The 24,321-nt window shown below is 39.5% G+C and overlaps 1 protein-coding gene across 1 annotated transcript; it reads right to left on the bottom strand.

Moving 5' to 3' along the window:
* Nucleotides 1–2,456: 2,456 nt before the first annotated feature.
* On the bottom strand, nt 2,457–15,531 carry LOC100563808 (keratin, type I cytoskeletal 19). Its single transcript, XM_008113392.3, has 8 exons — nt 14,896–15,531; nt 9,726–9,808; nt 9,006–9,162; nt 7,796–7,957; nt 6,484–6,609; nt 5,101–5,321; nt 4,084–4,112; nt 2,457–2,706 (listed from the first exon to the last, which is right to left on the bottom strand). The coding sequence occupies exons 1-8, from the start codon at nt 15,400–15,402 to the stop codon at nt 2,678–2,680; spliced, it is 1,314 nt and encodes a 437-aa protein (XP_008111599.1). The 5' UTR covers nt 15,403–15,531; the 3' UTR covers nt 2,457–2,677.
* Between the last annotated feature and the right edge of the window lie 8,790 nt (nt 15,532–24,321).

Here is a 24,321-nt window from a genome sequence, read left to right as displayed (position 1 = left end):
CGTGCAGACCGAAATCCAGGGAGCAGAGTGAGCGCCCGCTGTTAGCCCCAGCTTCTGCCAACCTAGCAGTTCGAAAACATGCAAATGGGAGTAGATCAATAGGTAATGTTTCTATTTGCGGGAAGGTAACGGCGCTCCATGCAGTCATGCTGGTCACATGACCTTGGAGGTGTCTATGGACAACGCCAGCTCTTTGCTTAGAAATTGAGATGAGCACCAACTCCTTAAAGAGTATTTTAATTTTGAAAAAGATAAAATTAAATTTGAGATCAACCTTTGTTCAAATGCTGCCCATTTCAGAGGAAAAACATATGATTTGCTATTGCAAATGGAAATGGACCCTAAAAAAGTTAAAGAAGGTGTAGTGAAATAGTCCCAGAATTTTGGTTATAATATTAAGTTGGAGGGATGGCATGTACTTAAACCACGGGGAGAGTAAATGTATATTTCTGGTGCAGGATTTTAGCAGGGTCCCCCCCCCCCCCCCCCCGCTTAGTTCATTTTTCATCTTCCCATCACATTCTGCCAGCTCTCATAAACTCAGATGTGGAAACCTGCTCAGGATCTTGCAGAACACTAAGAACATGCAATCTCATTGCTAACCTTAAGAGGCCCACAGAATCAATGAATTTAGTGAGTCAACCTGTCTGTGGATTCTATTAAATGAATAGGTCTGTTCTTGTTGGGATTCAAAATTGGATTCAGACCTGACTGAACAAGCTATGAACTCATCAAAGCCCATTCATTTGACCTATCGCATACTAGAACACTCATAACCAACTGCTGAAATAGCTTGTCATTGTCAACTATCCCAACCCAGCAGTTATTTAATGCATGAGAAAAAAGCAGACAAAGGCATTAAATAAGAGGGCAAAGGACATGTATCCAAGGCAAGGTAGCCTTCCTATTTGAATTATAGCAAACCACATCATTTTGTAATTAATGAAAGATGAAATTGCACACAAACTTCTTGTAAAGATGGAAAGTACTTGTAAGGACAGGTGAGTGGTGGGTCATCTATAGAGCTTCCTCCCATAGGTTTCACACGTTAACATGTGTTCAGACATCTGGGTAAATTAATTTTGCCCCAGTTAAACTAGACCCATTGAATCAATGGAAACTTGATAAATTAGCATTTATTTGAGTGCTATTGTTCGATTAGGTCTATTCTAGTTGGGACTAGCAATTACCAAAACTGGTAGATTAGGTGAGCCAGAAGTATCTTCCTTCTTTCCATCTCTCACAGCTCCATGAGCAAGAGGACATTAATTTGCTACCCACATTGTGTAGGAGCCAATTTAGATATGAAGTAATGACATTACTAGGTTGTGCAGACAGTCTAGATTATATTTTGATTTCAGGACATGAATGAGGCCACCCACTTGACATGTCCTTGATTCTATCTCAGCAGTCATGATAAGGGAATGTAGCACACATTCCTCCTGGACTGGTTGTTCATGTAACAGCCATTGAATGTTCTTCTCCGGTTATGAACTGATTCAGTAGAGGAATACAGATTCCTAGTTTTTTGAATGTCCTCGTGTTTGGAGCCTCCAAATCACTGCACAAAACTTCTCAGTATTCCTTCCAGGAAGATGGACCCATGGAATGTGTCTCTTTCTCCACTGCTTGGCTTCTCAACAGCCCTGATGATGCCAGTAGTAAATTTTGGCCTTGGACTTGACCACCTACTTTTTCAATGGTCATGTAATTACCTTAGGTGTGAAGTATGCAGAGCACTGTGCCATATTTTCCACCTGCACTTAAACGTTAAGGGTAAACAAACACCCACACCCCACCCTATGTTTTTCAATCTAAATTTTAAAACAGCAACAGAAGAAATACTTCTAAGCATGTGCAATTGTTTGTTCTGATTCAAATTAACTCTAGCACTGATGTGGCTTGTCTCATTATTTACAAAGCAATATAGGCAATGAGTGTTCCAACAGATTCACCATGAGAATATTCTAATTTTTGAAAAGCGACCTGTTTGGGCAATGACAGTCAACAGCCATACTGATTTGTGGACTCTGAGAGTCATACTCTTTTCCAAAGCCTAGATTAATAATAATAATAATAATAATAATAATAATAATAATAATAATAATAATCCACAGTCACCAGACTGTTGATTCACTCTGTGATTCTATACTTAGGGTACTTGAGGAGGTGTCTTAAAAAAGACCTTCAACTGTTCTAAGAGGTGTGGAAATTGCAATCTGTGTGGTGATTGTTAGAATGGATCCGAGTTTGTGGTCACTATTCCAAATAGATTAATCTAGAAAAGTGAAGTTATTTGGATTGTCATACTGAGTCATCCAGATATGGGGCGAGGGGCAAGATGCTGATGGAATTCCATGTGTTTCAACCTTTGATCAAATGCAGATAAAATGCACTTTGAAAAATGCTCCTTAGAACTGTGTTTAACAAGTGCACTTTGTAGTAACCAGACTCTGTTTAGATGCACAGGAACCAAAAAGAATTTTATTAGGTAGAAGAAACACCAAATTGAAAGGGAAGAACAGTAAAAACTAAATCAAAGAATCATGTCATCATAAGCCCTTCAGCCACCCAACTCCAGAACATGAAACTATATTTTCATCTGTGGGTTGCAGCCATGGTCCGTTACAAATCTTTGGTCTGTTTCATGTGTTTCTGCTAGAAGAAGCCATGCTCTTTAGTGCTTCTTGCCATCTCCAGATTTGTCTGTAGGAAAACAAGGAGTAAGGAAGAGAAATTAGACCCATTTTCTTCCCTTATCACCTGCTCAGCCTTGCTTCCTCAAAGTGAAACAAAGACGGGTTATTCTGCTGTTTGGCACTGCTCATTATTATGCAGATCTTTCTCAAGAGTTCTGTCACTTTTCTTGAAATTTCTTTAACTTCCTGCATGCAAGATAAGAGGTAGCTGGTGGCTTATACATTCAGGAAGGAAATATATCTACTGTAGGATATTTTAAAGAGTTCCCTCTTGGGTGTTAGTGTAGTTTTGAGAATACTAGTGTAAAATTTGGTTATAATTTGCATTTGGAGGAAGCTTTGTAAAGATTTCACAAAGACCTTTTTAATGTAAAATACAATGTCTGCAGCATGCAAGGCTGTGCAGAAGACTGATGGAAGAAATTCATATAATCAAACTGCCAGCATAGCATAGTTGTAGTAGAATGTGAATGTGATCATTCCATTAAGTGTATATTGGTGCATGCTTAAACAACATGATTGCCATGAGACAACAGGCTGGTACAAGAAAGTCTTCAGTCAGGAGCAGGTGCTAAGGTGCCATTGTAGTCATTGTCTGTTTATTGCTATTGGAGCAGGTAATTATTCTTGGTTGAAGGATGTGCATTTATCACACCCCATTATGTATCTCTCTCTCACTGCAGCATTCAGATATCCTATTACTTTGATTCAATAGTTGGCCATCGGCTTCTCTGTGTGGATTAGGGAAGTAAAACCATCTTTGTTTTGGGCAGTCACATGTCTGGGGCCCCTTATTTATTTATTTATTTATTTATTTTACAGTATTTATATTCCGCCCTTCTCACCCCGAAGGGGACTCAGGGCGGATCACATTACACATATAAGGCAAACATTCAATGCCTTTAACATAGAACAAAAACAGAGACAAACACGGGGCTCCGAGCTGGCCTCGAACTCATGACCTCCTGGTCAGAGTGATTCATTGCAACTGGCTGCAGCTGGTTGCTCAACAGCCTGCACCACAGCCCGGCCCCTTCCACACAACTGAATAAAATTCCACATTATTTGCTTTGAACTGGAATATATGGCAGTGTGGACTCAGATAAACCAAGTTTAAAGCAGATATTGTGAGATTTTCTGCCTTGATGTTCTGGGTTATATGAATGTGTGGAAGGGCCCAGGGTTGTCCCTGATGTCAAAGTATTTATTTGGTTACATTTAAATCTCACTTTTGTTTCTTTGTTTGGGAAGACATCCATATGGCTAACCAAGGAGTCTCTCATTGAATTAGTGGCCAGACTAGAACTTGTTTAACATAATGACTATGTCATATATTTTTAAGACCATTCATCTTGACATCATGAATTAAAAAAAAACCATTTACCAATGATTCCAGAATCAGCTCCTGAGAAGCTAGAGGTTGGAAAGAAAGGAAAAAAAGTGTCCATGTGAGAAACAACAACAACAACAACAACAACAACAAACCCAAGCAACAAAGCAACAAAGCAATGGAAACCCAGGGTTTGTAATTTGGCAGCTCTCTAGCTGAGAATTATAAATACTCTTCCCTAAACTGCAAATCTAAGGATGGAATCAAGACACCTAAAAAGGAATTGCGGTACTATAATTGTGTGATAGGAAAAGACCATGGAGAGATACAAGAAGGTAGATGCAACAGATTTCCATCTGTTTTCCTTCATCAGCATCAAAAGAATCAAGCAGCTTTGAACTTTTTTAAAAAATTCAATAATCTGAGGTTTAAAACTCCTCAAAGCTTATGAAAAAGTTGTCACAGTGTTGGGTTTTCTAAAGTAGTGTTTTCCTTCAACATCAAACTACATGTGTTTCCCAGTCAAGTCATTATTTCCCCAAACATCGTCTAAAACAAAATGAGTTATGACCAGCTGTCAATTGGATTTTAAAAAATCATGGGGAGAATCCTGATTAATTGTTTTGCTTTGATTTTTTTGTGTCTCCACCCCATAATGCTACTTTTTGGGCCCATGGTAGAATGAGAGCAATCACTCCAGCTTTTGCATTCTGAACAGATAATTGTTTGGAGAGCGATATTAAAAACAGTCAATGGTAGAAGTGCCTAGTGCCAATCTCCTGTATGAACATTGCATCCAGATAGCAACTTTCTGGACCTTGTTCAAGAATCTGGCTAGTAAACTGTGGATATATCTAGATCCTTTCACCACAGACTTCCTCACTATTTTAAGTTTTATTTTATTGTCATATGAATTATGGCAATGATGTATGAATTTACACATATACATAAAATGCATATGAATATTTTAGGCAGATCAGTGCTTTCTTCTGTCCTCTTTTCCAGAGATGCACTTCCTCTTTTGGGGAAGCATGAAGAGGTGGCCATCTAAACACCTGTAGATTTACTTACTGGAGGTCATGGCCATCCAGAAGCTGGCGGTAGGTCTGGATCTCCTGCTCCAGACGACTCTTGATGTCCATTAGCATCTTATAGTCGCTGTTCTGACGTTCCATGTCTGAGCGGACTTCCACCAGTTGCGCTTCAATGTTGCTGATCAGATTCTGGATCTGGCACAACTGAGCACTGTAGCGATTCTCTGTGTCTGCCAAGGTGCCTTCCAGAGCAGCTTTCTGAGAAGAGAAGGCACACTGCTGAGAAAACTCATTCAATAACCCTTCCCAATGTACAGGTGCCCATTCTGCAGAAATGTCAGAGGTATAATTGGAAATGGACATTAGTTTGGAAAAATGGGATCAAATGGACATCTTTACTGGAATCCTGTTGGTAACTTAGGTCTTCTGCTATTGTGTTACTACATAGGGGAGCCAGGAAAAGTTATCTATGCAGAATTGACATAAACAACAAGGATAACACACAATGGTAGCAATGTGCATTGCTCTTGCTGTATAGCAAGTCAACTGCTAGGAAGTACTGATGTGCACTGGGATACTCTTACGAGTTTCCTATTATGTAACTTTGCAATTCATGAATAGGGTTTCTTAATGCCTCTGCTATATAGCTAAGTATATGTGAAGTTACGTAATATATTCCATGATAGAGGAATCTGTCCATTATTACTTTGACATTCAACACTGAATTGTGGAAATTCTATTTTGTCACTTAAGAAATTAAGGCTATCGCTTGGGAACACTCTTATTTGGGACTACTGCTCCCAGAACTCTAGGGATTTTGGGGAGATAAAGTCCAAAAAGTAGTACAAGTTGAATATCCCTTAACCCTAATACTGAAATACTCCAAACTCCAAAATTGTGCACATGGGTCCTTTCTGGTGGTTCAGTGCACGCAAACTTTGTTTGAATCACAAAATTATTAAAAATATTATATATTAAATTATCTTCAGGGTATGTGTATAAAGTGTATATGAAACAAATGAATTCCATGTTTAGACCTGGGCCCCATCTCCAAGATACCTTATTATGTATAAGCAAGTATTGCAAAATTTAAAAAACCTCCAAAACATGAAATACTTCTGGTCCCAAGAATTTCAGTTAAGGGATATTTGACTCATATTTTGAAGTTTTGCTGATAGCCTACTGTTTCAGAAACTATTTTAGAACATTTAGAGATATTTACATTTAGTGGGCAAAAGAAGTGATTTAACAGAGTGTTTTAATGTCTGCCAAGTGTTTATTGCTGCTCTATTCCACCTATGCCAGTGCTTTAAACTTCAAAGATCCCAGACAGATGTGATATTCAACATTCATAGGCATCAAAGGGCAAATTCATTTAGAAGTTAACAAATATTGAGAAAAGTCCCTCAGTAATAATTACCATGCTGAGCTGAGACTGCAGCTCAATCTCCAAGCCTTGGAGGGTACGTCTCAAGTCTGTGATCTCAGTCTTGCTGCTCTGAAGCTGTTCAGTGTTGACAGCAACCTCTCGGCTCAGTTCTTCAGTCTGTATTTTTTAAGTGAGAAAGGGAAAGAGATTGTGACAAGAGGTTAAGATTTGTGAATGACATTAGCATAGTCCCCAACATTTCACAGATGAAAACTGGGACAACATAGGCTACAGTAGGTTGTTTTCTCCGGAGTCTAATAGGAAGGGCAGGATCCCACCCCTTCCTCACCTCCCCCGCTGAGCAAATTGAATCAAACTACTTTTGCATTTGAAACGCTATAGCAGGGGTCCCCAAACTAAGGCCCGGGGGCCAGATGCGGCCCTCCAGGGTCATTTACCTGGCCCTCGCCCTTAGATTTATAATATAATATTTTTATATCAGTTTTAATAATATAATATATTGTATATACATATATTATTGATAAAAATATTATAATGTTATACAATATCATACTAATAGTAATACCATATAATAATATTATGTTATATATTACATATACAGTAATATTACAGTATAGTGGTATAGTTCAATATAGTAATATATAATGCTAATATTGTGCTATGCTAATAATATAATATATTGTATGTACATACAGCTGCTCTGAGTCCCCTTTGGGGTGAGAAGGGTGGGATATAAATGTAGTAAATAAAGGTAGTAAATAAATAAATAAATAATTTTAGACTTAGGCTCGCCCAGAGTCTGAAATGACTTGAAGGCACACAACAACAACAACAATCATAATTAACTTCACTATCTCATTGGCCAGTAGCAGGCCCACACTTTCCATTGAAATCCTGATAGGTTTATGTTGGTTAAAATTGTTTTCATTTTTAAATATTGTATTGTTCTTTCATTGTTATTGTTGTATTGCACCACAAATAACACATATGCAGTGTGCATAGGAATTTGTTCGTAATTTTATTCAAATGATAATTCGGCCCCTCAACAGTCTGAAGTATTGTGGACCGGCCCTCTGCTTTAAAAGTTTGAGGACCCCTGCTCTATAGCAATTGAAGTAAGTTAAGGATAAAAAGGAAAAGTTGGAGGAGAAAGAAAAAGGGATATTTTTGAAGCAGCCAAAAAAGTGGGCAAACAGAGGATTAACTGAACTGCCTCTGCCAAATCAGGAGATATGGAGTGCATGCATGAGTCAATGGAAGAATCCCATGTTTCATCTACTGCGTGGTGTGTTCATTTTTAAGCCTTCCACGTTTTTTGTTTTCTATTCTTTCCTCATCTTACCTTAGTGGTAAACCAAGCTTCAGCATCCCTCCTGTTCTTGTCAGCCAGCAATTCATATTGGTCTCTCATTTCAGCCAGGATCTTGGTGAGATCAATGCCTGGAGCAGAGTCAACTTCAACGCTCACTTGGCCACCCAAATGGCCTGATAGAGCACCCAGTTCCTGCAAATCAGACAAAAGCATGAATTGAGGTCCTTCTTGTCAGACAATCTACTGCAGTCATCATTTATCTAGAGGAATTAGGGCCACAGTTTCATTTAGATGAACTCCAAAATTATCTGAGGCGCTGTGCAAAAGAAATAAACAGGGTGGAGGGATCAGAGGATCTTCTCTCTCTTTTTCTCTTGAATCTAAAGAGGCTGGGTGGTGAGATTTTTGGAGAGTAACGGGATACGGGAAATTGGTGGAGATGGTCGTGAAGAGAAAGAATTCCTTTCCAGCTCATATTTGGTCCATTGGATATGGTATTTTGTGATACAGGTTTACAAAACCTGTGGTCATCCACATGTCTGTGACTAAGTTCCATGATCACTGATTACTCAACGGTTCTATTGGCTGCAATTCATAAGAATTGCTATCTGACAACTTTTGAAATGGTTATCCAGTTTCCCCACTCCTGTGTTAATATTGTAAATCCAAGATCCTACTAGTAATCTGTCAGTTATGCTGGCCTTTCAGAAGTACAAGTAAATTCTAAGAAGGGAATTAATATTATATTTATTATATTTATTTATACTCCACTTTATCTCCCCTGAAGGGAACTCAAAGTGGCTTAGGTATTACAGAGAGGATTTTAAATGTCATTCTATATCAAGGTTATCCTATATAAGGAATTGTCCTTCTTATGCATCCTATCATCTGGCAACTTGAAATTGTTGAATTCTACGGCTTTCACAGTAGAGTATTTCTGAACAGCTTCATTTGCTGCCAAGTTTTAAACATTGAAAGCCAAATCCAGTTGTTGGTCTCAGCTAGAGCAGATCCAATGGTTATTAACTCAACTTACTATTCAGCAATGGATCTACTATATATGAGACCATTGAGTTCTAAACACTGATATTTATCTACAAATCCAGGTAAGTTCAATCATTAAAGTCTATGGGACATCAGAGAAATGTGAGGTCTTCTGGATTACTGTGGCTCAAAGAAGAGATCCACTAAAAGTTTGTCAAAGTTGGGCTTCAGTCCATCAAATAGGCTTTTTCTTTACCTCCTCGTGGTTCTTCTTAAGGTAAGCCAGCTCCTCCTTCAGGGTTTCAATCTGCAGTTCAAGATCAGATCTAGCCAAGGTCAGTTCATCCAGGACACGGCGCAGGCCATTGATGTCACCCTCAACACTCATACGCAGGGCTTGCTCACTCTCAAACCTTTTGGGGGGGGGAAAACCAACAACCAATTAGAACAACCAATGATTAGGGGTGATGGAAGTTGCAATAACATCTGAATGGGTACAAGTTACCTATGTTATAACTTGTGGAACAGACATTGATTTCTTTCTAAATGTTGAAAGACTCACGGGATTCCTAGCCTGGGTGATTGGAGAAGAACTAATCCAGTAAATACTTTTGAAAACTGGCTGGTGTTATGCTGTTTACATGACTGTTTATCATCAACATGTGCCTGTGGTATAATAAAAATATTTTATATAGGTTCTTATTGTGTGTTTAGAATTGTTATGTTATTAATTACTTATTTACATGTAGTTCCTCATGGCTTCCACTTGGCCATTGACTCTTTGCCAGAGTTTGGGCTATTTATTTATTTTAGCAAAAATGTACTTTATCTCCCAAATAGCTTCAGTTTCTTGGAAAGCTACCAACTTTAAAGTTCTAACTAAAATGTGGAGTGGGTTGATCATCAATTGCTAGAGCCACCGCCCATCTGAAAATAGTTACTAATACACTTCGCTGTCCACAGGAGGTTTACTCACTTGGTTTTGAAGTCATCAGCAGCCAGCCTGGCATTGTCAATCTGCAGGACAATTTTGTTGTTGTCAATGGTTGCATCAAGAATCTGTAATGAAAGACGTCATACACATGTCAGCTCATTTGCTTTGGCACATATCACATAATTCCTCTTTAACTAGAGCATTAACCATGGGCACGTCAGAAACATTTGCCTGTTATGTGCTGATGTTTCTAGAAAAGCTATAGTTTTTGAAATATTGTTAGCATGGCATGGTCTTCAAAACCTCGTTCCTCTGCAACATGGGGGGAGGGGGGTTATGACCATCTGGGAAAAATCAGTCACATCTTCACACTGCTGAAACATCTGTCACCATTTTTGGAAGGCCACAAGTTGTCCAACCAGAGAATCAATGTAAATTGGATTAGACATAGTCACACTTAAAATAAATGCATTTTCAACCATCCAATGACATTGTGTTCCAGCAGGTTCTGAAGTTTTAAAGGAGCTATCCAAGTGCTGAGGACTTTTGATAGCTCCTTTAATATGTGCATTAAAACCTGAAGTGGGTTTACTGTATTACTAATCTATAATCCATCAACTCCCTTTGCTGTTTACCAAAAGGCTAGTGAAAAGAGAGCAAGCCTATGACATTTTCCATCAAGATCTAGCACTTGAATAGCAGACCGATCTGGTGAGGAGACTCTCTTTCTCATTGGGGTGCACTTTTCATTTCATTTATAGCCATGCTTTCTACACATGTAGTATTACATGCACATTAAAAGATACAAACTGCATGCATAACTGGGTGTCTTTTGTGGGGAATGAGTTAAATTCCTTCCTGGGTCTCTTCAATCTGTTGGTTTCTTTCAGTCCCTTCGCAATGTCCCAGGAGATTTAAAAATCATTGCTGACAATCCCATCTTTGGTGAGGATTGGCACGAACTCTGAGGCTGGTAGAAATTACCTTACAATAACTGTTTGCTTTTCTGTTTCTTGGTGTGCTTTTAAGGGTGGGTGTGCTTCTTCTCTAAACAAACCAATGTTGTGCATCAATGACTCCACTGCTGGGGCAAAATAAACCTTGGGTGTACACACAGAGAAAAGATTACAGTGTGCTTAGTTTGGTCAACAAACACTTTTTTCTTGTCTTCTTTTTCCTCCATAGATAATAGCTGGATAAGCCACAGGTTCCCAAAGCAATTTCATGTAGAAAGGGACTGGGAATCCTATACTGAAATTCTAACTCAGACTAGTCCAGAGTTGAAGAAAGTTACTTTTCTGGACTACTACTTCCATGCTCCCCAACCATCATGGCAAAGAAATTGGGGAAGCTGTCTTCCAGAAAAGTAACCTTTTCTTGCTATTCAGGCCTAAGAGATTCAGTATGCTGTAGATGTAAGAGTGTTGGACTAAGACTAGGGAGACCTGTCTTCTGGTTTCTACTTGGACATTATACTTAATGCATGACCTCAACTTAGTCACCATCTTTCAGTTAAGGATGTTTTTGTGAAGCTAATGTTTTTTCCATTGATATGAACAGGAACTTGCTTGAACTTAATTCGTTTATATCCAGTCCATGATTACTATTTTTTTAGGTATTTGAGAAGGGTGAATCATAAACTTAAACAATTGAAGACTTCCGGTTGCACATTCAGACTCAGCTTTTTTTTCAAACCCTTGCTTTATGAAGTATGTATCCCCTATAGTATAAATTTCCTTTGCAATACCTTAAAATAAAGCTTCGTTTTTTCTCAGATGTTCCATAACCATGTAATTGTTACCACATCAGAATATCAATAATTTGTTAACTGTGAGCATCTAGAACTGGGTACCTGTGGACCAAGTTTCATAAGGGTCACCAAGAATCAGTCTATCTATTAACCAAATTGGGTAGAATAGTTTGTTTTGCATAACATCAGAATTAGAAAATACTCTCAATGTAAATAAAATCTGGTAGCATGAGAGTGGCATTAATGATTGCGTTCAATTTGTTCTTTCTGCAAGACAACAGATAAGGAAATAGATAGTGTTCTGAATGTGCAAGGTGCATTGAATCTTCAAGAATGGGAAGGCACAAAAAAGTTGTGAAAATGAGACATTCCCACTCCTTTTTAAAATAAGGGTTGTACTGAAAACCAAACAAGGCCAATAAATTTAATGGCAGTTAGTAAATTCATCCTCCACAGAACTGAAGGGATGAAAATAAATGTTATCAGTAATTAAAGCATTTGCTTCATTGTTATGCAACAAAACATATGTATCATGTCTTGTTTGACATGGATTCAGCTTCAGTATTTAGTACCCATGCTGCTTTTAAAAAAGAAAATCTAATCTTGAACATTGCCTTGTATCTTCAATCATGTCTCTTTTTCTCTTTTATATGAAATACTAGCTGTGCCCGGCCACGCATTGCTGTGGCGAAGTCTGGTGGTATGGGAAATAAAGTATTGAGGAATTGGTGGTAGTTAAGGTAAAGGGTAAACGTTTTCCCCAGACATTAAGTCCAGTCGTGTCTTACTCTGGAGGTTGGTGCTCATCTCCATTTCTAAGCCAAAGAGCCGGCGTTGTCCGTAGACTCCTCCAAGGTCATGTGGGATGACTGCATGGAGCGGCGTTACCTTCCCGCCGGAGCAGTACCTATTGATGCACTCACATTTGCATGTTTTCGAACTTCTGGGTTGGCAGAAGCTGGGGCTAACAGTGGGGGCTCTCTCCGCTCCCCCAATTCAAACCTGCGGCCTTTCGGTCCAGAAGTTCAGCAGCTCAGCGCTTTAACATGCTGCGCCATCAGGGGATATTATTTCCTAAAGGTTGTGAATATACAATATTTCTGATTGGTTTTTTTTCTGTTGGAGGCAAGTATGAATGCTGCAATTAGGAAAAATGTTTAGGATGTAATGGCCTTGCAGCTTTAAAGCCTGGCTGTTTCCTCCCTGAGTGAATTTTTTGTTGGGAGGTGTTAGCTGGCCCTGATTGTTTCCTCTCTGGAATTCCCTTGTTTTCAGAGTGGTGTTGTTTGCGATATTTTATGTGCTTCTACTGTCTGTGGCCCTGAGAAAACAGAGGATTTGCCAGACTTTGATGATGGGAATACTTTGTTGGGAGGTGTTAGCTGGCCCTGATTGTTTCCTGTCTGGAATTCCCCTGTTTATTTACTGTCCTGGTTTTAGAGATTATATTGTCCTGCATTATTCTATCCCAGTAATTATTTCATATTAAAGAAGAATTTCACTTATCCAACATTCGCTAATACAATGTTCTGGATTATCCAACGCAGTCTGCCTTTTCATAATCAATGTTTTTGTAGTCAGTGTTTTAAATTCATTGTGATATTTTAGTGGTAAATTTGTAAATACAGTACAGTAGAGTCTCACTTATCCAACATAAACGGGCCGGCAGAACATTGGATAAGTGAATATGTTGGATAATGAGGAATTAAGGATAACCCTATTAAACATCAAATTAAGTTATGATTTTACAAATTAAGCACCAAAACATCATGTTAGACAACAAATTTGTCAGAAAAAGTAGTTCAGTACGCAGTAATGCTATATAGTAATTACTGTATTTATGAATTTAGCACCAAAATATCATGATATATTGAAAGCATTGACTACAAAAATGCGTTGGATAATCCAGAACGTTGGATAAGCGAGTGTTGGATAAGTGAGACTCTACTGTAATTACTACATAGCATTACTGCGCATGGAACTACTTTTTCTGCCAAATTTGTTGTATAATATGATGTTTTGGTGCTTAATTTGTATAACGATTACCTAATTTGATGTTTAATTGGCTTTTCCTGAATCCCTTCTTATTATTCAACATATTCACTTATCCTGCCGGCCTGTTTACGTTGGATAAGTGAGACTCTACTGTATATTTCTAATCTTATATTATCTGCTCAGAACTGGATTATATGAGGCCCCTTCTTCACAGCTGGATAAAATGCACGCTGAAGTGGATTATATGGTAGTGTGGAGTAAAGATAATCCAGTGCAAAGCAGATAATATAAGATTATAAATGGGTTATACAGCTGTGTGGAAGGGCCTTGAGTCTACACTGCCATATAATCCAGTGCAAATCTGATAATCTGTGGAAGAAGTCTAAGTGAGGCCTAAATCGGCCTGTCCCCTAACTGAAACCTGGCTGTCCCTTGGTTGCTAGGCAACCAAGTGGGCAGAGATTAGCCCTCTAAACTGGCAGCAATTGGATAAAAAAATTATTGCTCTCCCTCTAATTAGGACTTTATTTTTCTTTTCTTTTTGTTGTATCAACCTAGAGGCGTGGATGATGGGTTGTGTTGTCCAATTTTGAGGTTGGGGGGCCTGTATTGTTGTTTTGTCCGCTGCCCTGATGCCATCACTCTTTTATATATATAGATTGCACTAACTCTGCCTTGTTTGGTTTTATGTCAGCATGGCAAATTGATCTGCTATTATGTCCTTCTTAAAAATGTCAATGCTAAGCACAGCTTTGTTTGAATATAAGCTATTTCATTATATACACTTTTTTTGTCAAACATATATAGGGTTTGCTCATATCCCAGTTTTATATTTAACAATACCAAGAGGCAGAAACTTTATATGGAAACCTGACAAACATGTTACTGTGCCACACGAGATTCCCTTTTTTTCCTCTAGCAAAAAAGAAATGTTGATGCCTAAGGGGTTCTGAGGAGATGGCATAGTTCACATTCTTGTATTTGGCTTGTGTGGAAAAAGTTCAGGAGGTGAACATATACTACTGTTGAATGTATAGAGGCATTACTAGGAGGGAGGGAATGGCTAAATTAGCCTTGTCTATCCTATGCACATTCCAAGCATTTGCCATGACATAAATGTTAAATGGTTCTTTCATAGTTACATTTCAAAAATATGCAAAACTTAGAACAGTTATTTTTAAGACTTTGATGCCTAGACCACCTCATGCATGCCTAGTGAAATGGCTTGTGTGGCCATTGGCTGAGCCAGCTGAGGGATTGTGGGAGGTGTGGTCCAGAAAAGTAACTTCTCCTAGCTGAGATTGATGGGAGATCAGAATAATTCCTAGATCCTCACTACACACAAAGACAACCTTCCATATTGATAACTTTTTTGCAGGGATCCCCTGATTCCATCCTATGTTTCATTATGTTAATATTGGGACCTTAACTCTCGCCTTGAGATGTGGCTTGCAAGCCCGGTCCTACCTTGTCTCGGAGGTCTTCAATGGTCTTGTAATAATGGCTGTAGTCACGGGCAGGGCTAGTGGGGCCCTGTTTCTGGTACCACTCTCGGATTTTCACCTCTAGATCTGCGTTGGACTCCTCCAGGGCATGCACCTTGTCCAGGTAGCTTGCCAAGCGGTCATTCAGATTCTGCATAGTGATCTTTTCATTTCCAGAAAGGAGGCCATCGTTGCCAGCTCCACAAGCAGCTCCACCACCAAATCCACCACCAAACCCACCACCAAAGCCTCCTCCAAAGCCTCCCCCAAAGCCAGAACCAAAGCCAGCACCATAGTTACCTCCACTCATCCCTCCTCCATATCCACCGCCCAAGGCACCTCCAGCACCAGAGGACACAAATCTAGCAGAAGAGACAGAAATGCCCCTGCCACCAGATCCGCCATGGATGCTTGGAGCTCGGAAAGAGGAATGACCACCTAGCCCTCCTCCAACAGAAGTGGAAGACTGCCTATAGCTGTAACTGGTCATGGTTGGAGTGTGTGTGGAGGTATACGACCTTGGCAAGAAAATCTGTGAGCTGGAGGCTGAAATGAATGCCCTTCTCCTCTCCCTGTTTCCTTTTATTCCAGCCACTGTGGGAGTTGTCCACCCAGCTAGGTGATATGTGAGACCTCTGGTATGGACCCACCCTCAACCCTCTGCCAACACATCGATCCTCCCCATTGGTCAATCGGCACGAAGTGGGATGTATTTCTTTTCTAAGTTATTTTCAGACAAACTGCATTCTCCTTCCTATACCCTCCCCACCCCGTTTTTGTCTTATCTTGCTTTCCCCCTGTCTTCTAGAACAAAAGGTGTGATTCATGGTAGGTGGCTTTCTCCTTCCAGAAAAGGCAAAACAAAGGCGATAGTTTAGTTAAGCTGTAGCTAAAACCCAGAGCACACACACCTGTCCTGCTGACACACACACAAATACACAAAGGTTCCTTTGTGTAACTACTTAGGGAAAGAAAAAGAGTCAGTGGACCATCACCAGGCGAAGTCAGCAACATGCTGCTATGAAACTGAGAGCTACAGGATTTCTAAAAGGCTCTTAGTGAAAAGCAGCCCAGATAACTATCAGTTTCCTATTAAAAGGATTTGAATAGAGTTTGCATCCTTAAACTTTTATATCACTGACAGAAAAGGATTCCCTTTTAAAGCAAAAAAAAAATGTTCTCAGTGTCTGGGAGAATTTTAAGCATGGAAAAGATGTTTTCCTTTAAAGGCTGTTTTCTGTCTTGAATCCGTGGGAATCTTTGTAGCACATTTTGACATGGGTTCAAATATACAGGTCTGCTTTCTATTAATTGCACTTTGATACAAAGCCAACAGAGTTTGGAAACATTACCTTTTGGGGGTTTGCAACCGAAGGCCTGTGATTTGCTATATGCCATGGATTAGTGGTGGAATGATGAATAACTGAGTCATGGAATGTGAACTGTAGCAACTTGGCACATACATTCCAATACTGTGCATGTGTAGGCCTTGGTCATAGTTTCATGTTCCACGTTTCCCCATACATATGGATTTAAAATATTTATTTTCCTCAAATATGTTTAAAATAAATAAATAAATAAAATAGAGTTCTGTATTATCCAAGGCAGTCAGCCTTTTAGTAGTAATTGTTTTTGTAGTAAATGTTGCAATGTTTTGGTGCTAAATTCGTAAATACAGTAATTACTACATAACATTACTATGTATTGAACTGCTTTTTCTGTCAATTTCTTGTAAAACATGATGTTTCGGTGCTTAATTTGTAAAATCATAATGTAATTTTATGTTTAATAGGCTTTTTTCCTTAATCCCTCCTTATTATCCAAGATTTTCGCTTATCCAATGTTCTGCCGGCGCGTTTATCTTGGATAAGTGAAACTGTATTGTAAAATAAAGCAGAACATAGAGAATAACTACAAAATAACAAACATGCAAGGATCTTACCCTAACACTGTATGTACAACAAAAAAAATTACCTTGCAAAGCTATATCCAGAAAATAAGGACAAAAATAACAAAACAACAAAGTACAAGGATCTTAGCCTAATACTACATTTACAACTAAAATAATTGTCTTACAAAACTAATTCTAGGAAATACAAAAATACAAAAAAGAGAGGAAAAGACAAACTTTCCAGCTAATGGCTATAATTGTCCATCTTATTTTCTCCAAATATTGAAGTTCTTTTTCTCACGAGTAAGAATAGGTTCATAATTTTTGTGTAGATTATACAAAAAGGCATTGAAACAAAATGAGCCCCCACCCTGCATTGCCTGCCACATCCATGTGTGAGGGTGGATTGCTACATTATTTAAAAACTCCTCTCGCTTATCATGCTGTGAAGATGACCATTACTCTACTTGGCTGGGAAAGGAATGTGGGTGCAGCTTCTCTGATCTTGTAAAATCAGAAATGTTCTCACAAGTTGCTTGAAAATAGCCACTGGGCAGATAAAGTATATTCCACCAGTTTGAAACGAAACAGAATACCAACAGCTTTTCTTAAATTGCAGGAGGGCACATCAGCAATTCTTAGATGAGAACAGGGAACTTTCCGATCTCCTGTGTGCAACCTCTCCCAAAACAATTTGGGCTCTTTTTTTTTTTAGCAGATTGTCCATGCATAAAGGCAAACTCTTATTTCCAACAGCACACATGAATGAAAGTTGCTATAATAGCCATGTATATTACTTTAACAATGGAGCGTCCTCTCTTCCAGAGGGTAATTCTTAGTTTGAACAGGGTTGTCCAACATGAACATGGTTTAGGAAGCTGCATTTCAGTGTATTATTCCCAGGTAGAGCATGGAAGTTTCTTTTTAAACCACAAATCCCAGTAGCTATGCTGGGAGAAGGGAGCCCCCGATAGCACAGCAGGTTAAACTGCCGAGCTGTTGAAATTTCTGACCGAAAGGTTGGCAGTTCGAATTCAAGGAGTGTAGTGAGCTCCCGCTGTTAGCCCCAGCTTCTGCCAACCTAGCAGTTCGAAAGCATACAAATGTGAGTAGATCAATAGGTACAGCTCTGGCGGGAAGGTTATAGCACTCCATGCATTCATGCCAGCCACATGACATTGGAGGTGTCTATGAACAACACCGGTTCTTCAGCCTAGAAATGGAGATGAGCCCCAGCCCCCAGAGTCAGACACGACTAGACTTAATGTCAGGGGAAAACTTTTACCTTTACCTATGCTGGGAGAGCTTCTAGAAGTTGTAGACTAAACATGCATTTTTTCAATGTCCTGAGCTGGTACATAGATCTGATCACTGATTCTCTCATTCTGGTAAAGCAATTTGAATTTCCATGGACAAACAGCAAACATTTCTCACTGCACATTTTTAGACATAAATCAGTACACATGTATTTTATAGATGTCTGTGTCATTTTATCTCTCCTTCTCTCTTGATGCATCTCCTCCTTTTGTGGTAAAGCATAAGTGGCCACAGTAATGGCTGATCAGACATGCCTCGCTAGGTTGCCTTCTACTTCCGGATGAGTCAAATGTGATGTGTTAACTAAGGATGTTAATCTCTGACCACAAATTTACCCTTCCTTAATAAGCGTGTCTTGAGACATGAGACACTTCATCACGTAAATGCTCATTTCAAGCCTGTTTTTGCAAAACAGAAATTGTTTGCCACAAACATTGTTTTTCCACACAAAGAAAAGAAGTGTATTTTTTGGAAAATACAGTGTTTTTTGTTCAAAACATTTGGTTCAGTACAAAGATTGGGGGTTTTACACAAAACACTGACTTCATTCACAGGATTTTTTCCCCCCAATATAGGTTCCAAAGTGTAAAAATGATTGGAATTGCACAGAAGCTTTTTTATTGTCCCAAAAGGCAGAGAAAAACTTTTACAATTATTCACTCTTGCATACAATAATGTAAAAATGAGATATGTAAAGATTTAAATATTTATGGAACATGGGCTTTGAAAGATCAAATGTTTACTCTGTGACATTGCAACAAAAATATCAAATACCTTGGCCAATTGGAACCCTTTTAAGAAAACAATGTGCCAAAGAAAGTGTGCAATCTTGCTGAATACTTCTTCCTTCTTCAAAATGACAATTCCCAGGATCCCTCAACTGGCATGGACACGGATCTCCATATTTTTAACAGGCATAAAGATAGTAACTAAGGTACTCAATTACTAAAGCATTTCACTGAATGAGACTTAGGACCTCATCACATTCAGTCATCCAACATGGGCGACAACGGGGAGATTCCAGCAAGCAGCAATAGAATCCTTCACCTCATGCCCCGCATTACCAGCAGCAATGTCTTCCCTATCAGACGGAGGAAAGTGGCACTGCCCGGCTTCCACCCTGTTGTAGGCAACAAGAACACAAGAAGCCTCCTGTGTTCTTGTTGCTCCCTCCTATGACGTTTTCACCACAGTTCAGGGACGGAGACCTATGTTGTTTGATGGGATCTGGAGGGCTCTGTCCCCGAACTGTGGAAGTGTTGTTCCCATGTGATGAAGTACTAACAGTTTAATCCAGCAGTACAAGTACTTAGAAATGCTACATTTTAGGCTAAAAAAATTTCAGGTTCTAGTTTGCTGTTTGTCTCATTCATTGAAATACATCAGTGATAAAGAACCTTTAGATGGCCTAAATATCCTAAAGGCACCAGATCTTATATTATCTTGGAAGCCAAGAAGGTTTGCTCTGGGTTTAGTATTTGTAGATCATCAACAAATACCAGGACTTGTAGAGAAAATAGTGAAGAGCAGAGATATCACACTGATAACAAAGGTCCACATAGTGAAAGCAATGGTATTCCCCATAGTAACGTATGGATGCAAGAGCTGGACCATAAGGAAGGCTGAACGAAGGAAGATAGACGCTTTTGAACTCTGGTGCTGGAGGAAAATCCTGAGAGTGCCTTGGACCGCAAGAAGATCTAACCAGTCCATCCTCCAGGAAATAAGTGAGCCCGGGTGTTCACTAGAGGGAAGGATATTAGAGGCAAAGCTGAAGTATTTTGGCCACATCATGAGGAGACAGGAAAGCTTGGAAAAGATCACGATGCTGGGGAAAATTGAAGGGAAAAGGAAGAGAGGCCGACCAAGGGCAAGATGGATGGACGGTATCCTTGAAGTGAGTGGCTTGACCTTGAAGGAACTGGGGGTGGTGACGGCCGACAGGGAGCTCTGGCGTGGACTGGTCCATGAGGTCACGAAGAGTCGGAGACGACTAAACGACTGAGCAGCAGCAGTAGACTATATTTCAGAAGAAGGAACTTCAAAACCACTTCTGAGTATTCCTTGTCATAGGAAACCCTATGAAGCTAATGAGGTCACTAGAAGTCAAGAGATGTGGAGGCACATATACACAAAGTTCATTTCCTATCAGGTGTACTTATTTTAAGGATTTCTAAGTTACCTAAGAAATAGGTCATGTTTAACTCTCCAGATGTTTTGGACTACAACCCCAATAAACCCTTGCCATTTCCCATGGTATCTGAGATTCAAATCACCTGGAGAATTAAATATTCCCTGCTCCATTTTAAATCAGTGCTTTCCCCCAGGTTATATAAAAAGGATGCAAGCTAAGCAAAAGAAAATGCAATCAAAAATAAAATAGCAATTGCAACAAGGCTGGAACTGCATTTATTAGTTTAAGTGGCTTTATTAATTCAAGTAAGCTTAAGGAATGTAGTTTAACAAGAGCAGTTCATCTTAATAGTTTTACAAGAGACCAGAACACTTTAAAGAGACAAGAGTTTGAACCCAGCAGCAATATAAAATGTTTCAAAGTTCAGCACAGCTTCCTGTGAATAAGCCCTGAATAAATGGGTTTTCAAGGATGCCCTAACAATGACAGGGGAAATTTCTCAAATAAGCAGCCACCACCCAAATGGCTTTGATTCCAATATCTTGTATTACTCTCAGATAGTTTAGTTCCTGCTTATCACTGGTAAACACTATATATATGTTATAGACCAACACAATGGTAAACATTTCTCAGATGACAAAGTTATATGGGACCTTGAAGCTATTTAATCATATACGTACACATCCCAATTCTCTGAACTGGGAGTGCACTATTCTATTCATTATTTTGGTTTCTTTCAAAAGAAACCCATGGAACCTGGTAATATATGGAACATTTCCACATATTGAGCACACGGAAATTTCACTGCTTTCAAAAGTTGCATTCATATCAACGAGGCAATGAATTCACAACATATTATAGTCTGAACTTTAAAGTTGTTATCCAGAGTCTGAATTCTATTGCTTCTTTAAACCAAAAGTTGATTCACCACATCAGTACGATGGGAATCACCAGTTGCCACTAATTTATGTTCCTCTGCTGCATTAAAAAGTGGAATTTTGCATACTAAAGATGGTTCCAGAACTCCATTTCATTCCCTGATTTCAGTGTGATCATGTTTCAGTCCGGTCGTAGCTTCAACATCTTACAAAAAGTGTTCACATTTCCATGGACTGTATGGTGGAGGTTTATGAGAAACTGGAGTCCTTTTCAGACTTTGGCTTATCTGTAGCAATAAGTTGGCCAGGTCAAACATGTCCAGCAGGTTTGACCTGTTTTAATCAGTGTGCCCTTTCTTTGTCCCAATCACGCAATTGCAGGGCTGGAGGAAATTCCTGCAGACCATTCAGATCAACACCAAATCTCATTACAATAGGAGGCTCTCGCATGACTGAGTTAGTGGCCCAACGTATACTAAGTACCTGATCCCTGTATAGGTTATGCCAATTACAGGGGCTTCACTCACTCCATTTCTAATAGTGCAGAACGCATGACTCAGTTGTAGATTAGTGTGCCACTGATCATGTAGTAGGCCCAAGTGTTCCCACTATCTGAGCTGGCTGTAGTATTGTTTTTCCAGTTACATATTTTCCCTTGTGCCATGTGCTTAATTTGCCCTTGTGCTTAATTTGTAAAATCATAATGTAATTTGACTCCCTCAGCCAAAATGGCACCCAGGGCAGAGGCAGAGTGCACTTAGGCCTAATCCACACTGCCTATAAAATATAGATTATCTGATTTGAACTGGATTATATGCCAGTGTAGACTCAAGGCCCTTCCACATAGCTATATTACCCAGAATGCCAAGGCAGATAATCCACTGCTTTGAACTGGATTATCGTGAGTCCACACTGCCATATAATCCACTTCAGTGTAGATTTTATGCAGCTGTGTAGAAAGGTCCGCATATAATCTAGTTCTAAGCAGATAATATAAGATTATAAATATAATATGTAATAATTACTGTGGTATAATAATACAGAACAATATAATATCTAAAACCAGGACAGTAAATAAATAGCAACACTCTAAAAGCAGGGAAATTGGGAATTCCAGAAAGGAAACAATCAGGGCCAGCTAACACTTCCCATTAAAGGCCATTAAATGCTAATCAAGGTGGCTAATTGCAGCATTCATACTTGCCACACCAAAACTATTAATTGCTATTCAAACTGGCCAACCAAGGATTCCGCAAGATAGAAAGTGGCCAGGCTTGCAAGGGGCAAGGCTATTCAGTGCTATTCAACCTGGCCAACCAAGATTTTCCCCAGGCTTTGAAGCCATGAGGCTACTCCGTCCCATTCAACCTGGCCTAGCAAGGATGCCCTATGTAGAAAGCGGCCAGGCTTTTAAGCTGCAAGACTATTCAGTGCAATTCAAGCTAGCCAAACAATGATTCCCCTACAAAGGAAGTAGTCAGGCTTCAAAGCAGCTCTTTGATTGAGGGTGCTACTCTAGCTACTCCAGAAAACGGCCAGGCTTTGAGGCTGCAAGGCTATTCACTGCTATTCCACCTGGCCAACAAATGATTTCCATAAGCCACAGCAACGCATGCCCAGGCAAAGCTAGTATAGACTAAAAAAGATTCTAAACCAGGATGTAGATTTTTGGATTAGTGAAAAGCTGGAATGAGGATGGAAGCTTTAAGATGGACAAGAAGTAGGCTTTGTGAATGGAAAGTGCAGGAAGAACACACTTGACTTACTTTTCAAAATAATGCATATGACTAATGAAGTTTGCATACTTGATAGTGTTATTTAGCTGTCTTCTAATCCTGGAGGAGTCTTTTAAAAATTAGTAATTTTGCCTTTTATCATTAGGATGAATAAAGAATGAGGACTCTTTGCCCACACATTCCATGGGATCTAACACATTCCACGGTGTCCAGCACATCTTTTTGCAAGCAGTTGCTTTAGACACCAGACACGGACAGATTAGACAAGAAGAAATAGAATAAAAAGTAAAGGTAAAGGTTTCCCCTGACATTAAGTCCAGTCGTGACCGATTCTGGGGGTTGGTGCTCATCTCCATTTCTAAGCCGGAGAGCCAGTGTTGTCCATAGACATCTCCAGGTCATGTGGCCAGCATGACTGCATGGAGCGCCGTTACCTTCCCGCTGGAGCGGTATCTATTGATCTACTCACATTTGCATGTTTTCGAACTGCTAGGTTGGCAGGAGCTGGGGCTAACAGCGGGCGCTCATTCCGCTCCTGGGATTTGAACCTGGGACCTTTTGGTCTGCAAGTTCAGCAGCTCAGCGCTTTAACGCACTAAATAATGAGCAGTAACAGCAGCTGGTGCTGCCATCTTTAAAAAAATGTGCAGACACTATATATTTGACTTCTTTATGAATTTTTATGGATTCAGTGCTGACCCTGGAGGCCAAGGTGTCGGTGGTGGCTGGGAGAGCCTAAGAGGGTGGTTCCATTACTTCTGAAGTCTCCATGTTTTTATATAAATAATAACCACTGGGCTCCATCAGAAGATTTGTTTGCTTCATGCAGGTATTTGTAGGTCTTCTCATATTACCCTGTCTATAAAGGCTCTCACCAGCATATAGTCCAGGCATGGGCAAACTTCAGCTCTCCAGGTGTTTTGGACTTCAACTCCCACAATTCCTAACAGCCGGTAGTTTGCCCATCCCTTATGTAGTCTCTCCTCTCCTTAAGCCCTGCACAAAACTTGTCAAATGCCACATATTTTGTTTCAGTAGCTTTTAAGTCTGTATTTCTTTAGTCCTTTCTTCAGATCTCTCCTGTCTATTTGTAAATGGGCTAATTTCTGCTGATTTAATTACTTCTGGGATGCCTTGTTGACTGCTTTAACAACTGAAATGCCACCCTACGTAACTGAAAATTTGAATTCCATACTGTCCAACATTTTAGAAAGGAAACTGGGATATACATGGCCAAACAACATAAGAGTGTGGTCAAGAGAGCAAACATTCATTATCAGGAAGAACACAAAAATTATAAGAGACCACAACACTTTGCTTTTGCATTATGCTCCAGAACAGCCCGGGATTAAGTGACAGTTCTAGACGTAGTCATGTTTATATCTTAGAATTAGTAATAAGAAATAAATTATTTGTGATGAGTTTCTTCCTAGTTCTACTTATGAAAAGTTTA

The sequence above is a fragment of the Anolis carolinensis genome, chromosome 6 (genome assembly GCF_035594765.1).
Source record: "Anolis carolinensis isolate JA03-04 chromosome 6, rAnoCar3.1.pri, whole genome shotgun sequence".
Taxonomy (NCBI): Eukaryota; Metazoa; Chordata; class Lepidosauria; order Squamata; family Dactyloidae; genus Anolis; species Anolis carolinensis.
Note: the sequence above shows the minus strand (reverse complement) of the source record. Positions and strands in the feature narration are given on the sequence as shown.